This window comes from Dendropsophus ebraccatus, chromosome 9 (genome assembly GCF_027789765.1).
Source record: "Dendropsophus ebraccatus isolate aDenEbr1 chromosome 9, aDenEbr1.pat, whole genome shotgun sequence".
Classification (NCBI taxonomy): Eukaryota; Metazoa; Chordata; class Amphibia; order Anura; family Hylidae; genus Dendropsophus; species Dendropsophus ebraccatus.
In genome coordinates, this window is record NC_091462.1 from 117,313,559 (window position 1) to 117,317,496 (window position 3,938).

General features: G+C 42.9%; 1 protein-coding gene across 1 annotated transcript; it reads left to right on the plus strand.

Moving 5' to 3' along the window:
* Window positions 1-406: 406 nt before the first annotated feature.
* LOC138801898 (taste receptor type 2 member 7-like) lies at window positions 407-1,345 on the plus strand. The gene has a single exon (XM_069984993.1). It carries the CDS (start codon window positions 407-409, stop codon window positions 1,343-1,345), a length of 939 nt encoding a protein of 312 aa, XP_069841094.1.
* The last annotated feature ends 2,593 nt before the right edge of the window (window positions 1,346-3,938 follow it).

Sequence of the window (3,938 nt, forward strand, 5' to 3'; positions counted from 1 at the left end):
CACCCTTGAAGGATGGGCCGCTAGCCGGCTACTCATGGGCCAGTGCTGTGTGCTTGCCCCCCAGGCTAAAATTTGCCAGCCAGCCCCTGATGACATGTGATAAGCCGCTGATGCAGGCATTTGTTCTGATCGCCATTGTGGAGTCGGGAAGGAGATTTTGCCTTCCTCTGGATCAGGACAGTAGGGTTATAGGTTGAAGTTGATGGATAACTTTGTAACTTTGCTTCCTGTACTTCTTCCTGTCCATCCTATTGGTTAAACAAATTGAAACATAATAGGAATCCTTTTGCATCTATTCAAACATCACACACCAAGCACCTTACACAACGTCTACACCAGACGAACATCTGGACTTTGTCACGCTCACAGATTACAAAGGAAAACAAGGACAAAGAGATCGGGAACAATGGTTTTATTGGATGAGAATAACCTCAGTATTGGGGCTCCTCTGGCCTTCTATCTGTCGGTGGTCGCCATATTAACCCTTGTCTCTATACTGGGTAATGTCTTTATACTAGCTGTGAATATCCAGGACTGGTTAAAGAGACAAAACCTAAGTTCAGTGGACCAAATCCTGGTGGCCTTCAGCCTCTCCAGCCTTGGACTATGCTCCAGTTTTGGAAGCTACATCTTCTTTCGATTCCTTTGGCCCTTGGTCTTAGAGGGCTTTGCATTCACAGTAGTATTTGCTCTGATGCTTTTCCTGACCCTATCTAACTCATGGCTCACTGCTTGGCTCTGTTTTTACTTCTTTGTTAAGATTATGAATTTTAAGTTCTCTTATTTCGCTAAACTGAAGATGACGATTGATGTGGCGGTTCCGTGGCTCATTGCTGTCTCTGAGGTTGTAGCTTTCTCCAGCACTGTCCCTCTGATCTGGTCCTTTGTAAGGACCTCGCCCCACAACTCCACATCGTGCACTTACACCTGCCCCATTGCTTCTTTTCACTTAAACACTATGTATTACACTTTTATTCTTGGCTTTAGTAGCAACTCTGCATTCGTCATTGTCCTCTCCTCCACAGTCTGTATCGTTTGGTCGCTCTGTAGACACACATATCGCATGAAGAAGACATTATCTAGTGAAGGGTATTCTCAGCTGAGGGCTCATCGGAAAGCGGCACAGACAGTGGCGTCTCTTCTTCTCAACTACATTGTATTTTATGTGTCGTATATTCTGATGACTTCTCTGTTTTCTTCTAATCATGTCAGCATTTATTACTGGATCACTGTGTGGGTTTCACAGTCCACGGCTCCAGCAATGTGCATGGTACTTATACTTGGCAATTCCAAGCTATCCCTGGCGTTATATAAGATATTTGGTTGCTCCCCACCTATAGACTGAGATAGGAGTGGTGTCAGAGCTGGTTAGCTATAGGTTATAGGATAATCAGGTTACATAGATTATAGCAGACAGGTTGCTGTACATGTGTCCTAGTACAATATGTAAGATAAATGAGGCAGTAACAAGCGCAGCAATGAGAATTTCTAATAACTCAACATGGTTTAAAAAAAACAAATAAAGATGACTGTAAGATTCTTATATGTGTTGTTGTTTTGTACAAATGGAGAATCTTGGTAAACTGTAATATAATAATTGTCTTTTCCTTTGAGGGAATTGGGGATATGCATTATTATTATTATTATTATTATTTTTTATATTAAACATTTTTTAAATCCTTCAAATTTTATTTACAAAAAAAAAATTGTATTTGCCTTCCCCCTTTTCCCCACCCCTGTATATAAAGTGGACAGAGAAAAAATAAAATAAAATTTAAAAATTTCTCATATCTTTTCCCTGTTCTCTATGTACGGAATCATAGAAGATATATCAATTTCTCACAATTACCAACCTGTGTAAAGTTTTCCCTCGGGCACACAGTTCCTGCTGTAGTCCGGCCAGGGCCTGGCTTTGGCCAGGACCCTTTGTCCGGGAACCAGAGACTTACCTATTCTTCTTCTAAGCAAGCAACCACTAGTATGCATGCAGTGCTAGACCCCTTCAGGAGCAAAGGACGTCCTCTGAGGAACACTCTCCCCATACCAGGGATACTAGCCACACAGTACAGGGCAGTTACCTGGATCATGTTAGACAGTGACCCCATTGGAACAAAGCTACAGTTAGCCGATGTGTTCCACTGCGTAAAACACAGCTATCATTGAAAGATTTGGGAAGTCTGTTCAACCCAGCACAGGGACCTGGGGCCTCGTACTACCCTCACAGGATGTGTACCCCAACACTGTAGGGCATAAGCTGGTTCAGTAAATTTGAGTACGAGGATCTTCTCTTCTATTGCACCCAGCTACACTTTCCAATGCAGAGTACATCACTACATAGGAAAAGGTCCTCAAGACGCTCGCTACTCCACTTGCTTCAGTTTACAGCTTAACACTTCTTCACTCTCCTGTCTCTTCCAACTGTTGTTACATACATATCCCAGAATCCAATATATATATATATATATATATATATATATATATATATATATATATCATAGACTCCCATAGATATATTCATCCATCTATCTATCCCAGACCCCAGTATATATATATATATATATATGTACATATCCTTGTAAATGCCCCCTTGTACATTTCCCCTTGTACATGCCCCCTTGTACATGTCCCCTTGTACACGCCCCTTGTACTCGCCCTTTGTACACGCCTCCTTGCACACACACACCCTTATACATGCCCCCTTGCACATCCCCCCTTGTAATCATCAGGGTCACTTTGGACACTTATTAGTTATATTTTGAGATTTCATAAAGTTAAGAAAAAATTCCTCTAGTGCTTGAATCTGATTTATTGAGTTATTTTATGTATTGAGGGTCCTACGGTATTACATGGGCCAATGGCGGTGCAATTAACAATGTATCTGCTAGATCGGTGCTTGTTTACTGAGACTATTGCACATCTCGATTATCATTTAGCAATAGCTGCACGGACACAGGGCCGTATCTGTCATGAGGCAAAGTGAAGACTTTGCCTCAGGCGGCAGATCACACAGCCCTTGAGGGGGGTGGCACCAGCCTCCCCTGCACTCACCATGCCAGGAGTGGCTGTGCTGTGAGTGCTGACAGCCGGACCCCATTACACTGCTCCAGATGGAGGAGGGGGAGATCTGCTGCACAAGGCACAGTATACAGGGGGTTACTGGGCAGTCCCGTCGCCCAGCAGGAGGAAGCTCCGCCCACACAACATACAGGAGAGGGGAGGAGAACTCGGTAAGAACCTCAGTGCACTACATCATTATGTTTGTGTATCTATGTGCCTGTGTGTGTGCATATGTGACTGTATGTGTATATGTGCGAATGTGTGTGTATATATGCCTGACTGTGTGTATATATGACTGTATGTGCATATATGTGCCTGACTGTGTGTGTATATGAGACTGTATGTATATATGTGCCTGTGTATATGTACTTGTATGTGTCTTTCTGTTTGTATGTTCAAGTCCATATGTGTATATGTGACTGTGTCTATGTGCTTGTGTGTACCGCATGTGTGTGCTTGTGTATATATATGTGTGAATATGTGTCTGTATAAAAATAGAAAATGCCAAAAAAGCCGACCCTAGCCCCCATGTATGTGATTTTTATATGGTAACAATATGGTGGTAAACAAACTGCACTAAAACATGTGATTTTGCAGCATAACCCCCATACCAACAAAAGCACCAATCAAAATCTGTGCCAGAAAAGCTTGCCAAAACACTATTAGAAAGCTGCATCTCCGCCTCAGTGTTTTCACCCCTGGGGAGCTGCATCCCCCCCCCCCTTTGTGTTTATACCCCAGTGGAGATGTTTCTGCCCCTGTATAACAATGAAACCACAGCATGGCGGGAGGTTAGCAGCTTAGTGCAAGTGGTCACGAGCAAGGAGCTACAAAAAGAGACTTCTTAATCAAAGGCCACTATACAGATTTAGGCTATGTTC

Bases quoted from the DNA above. Each gene is read 5' to 3' on its own strand.
- LOC138801898 (XM_069984993.1), top strand. From the start codon at position 407: ATGGTTTTATTGGATGAGAATAACCTCAGTATTGGGGCTCCTCTGGCC.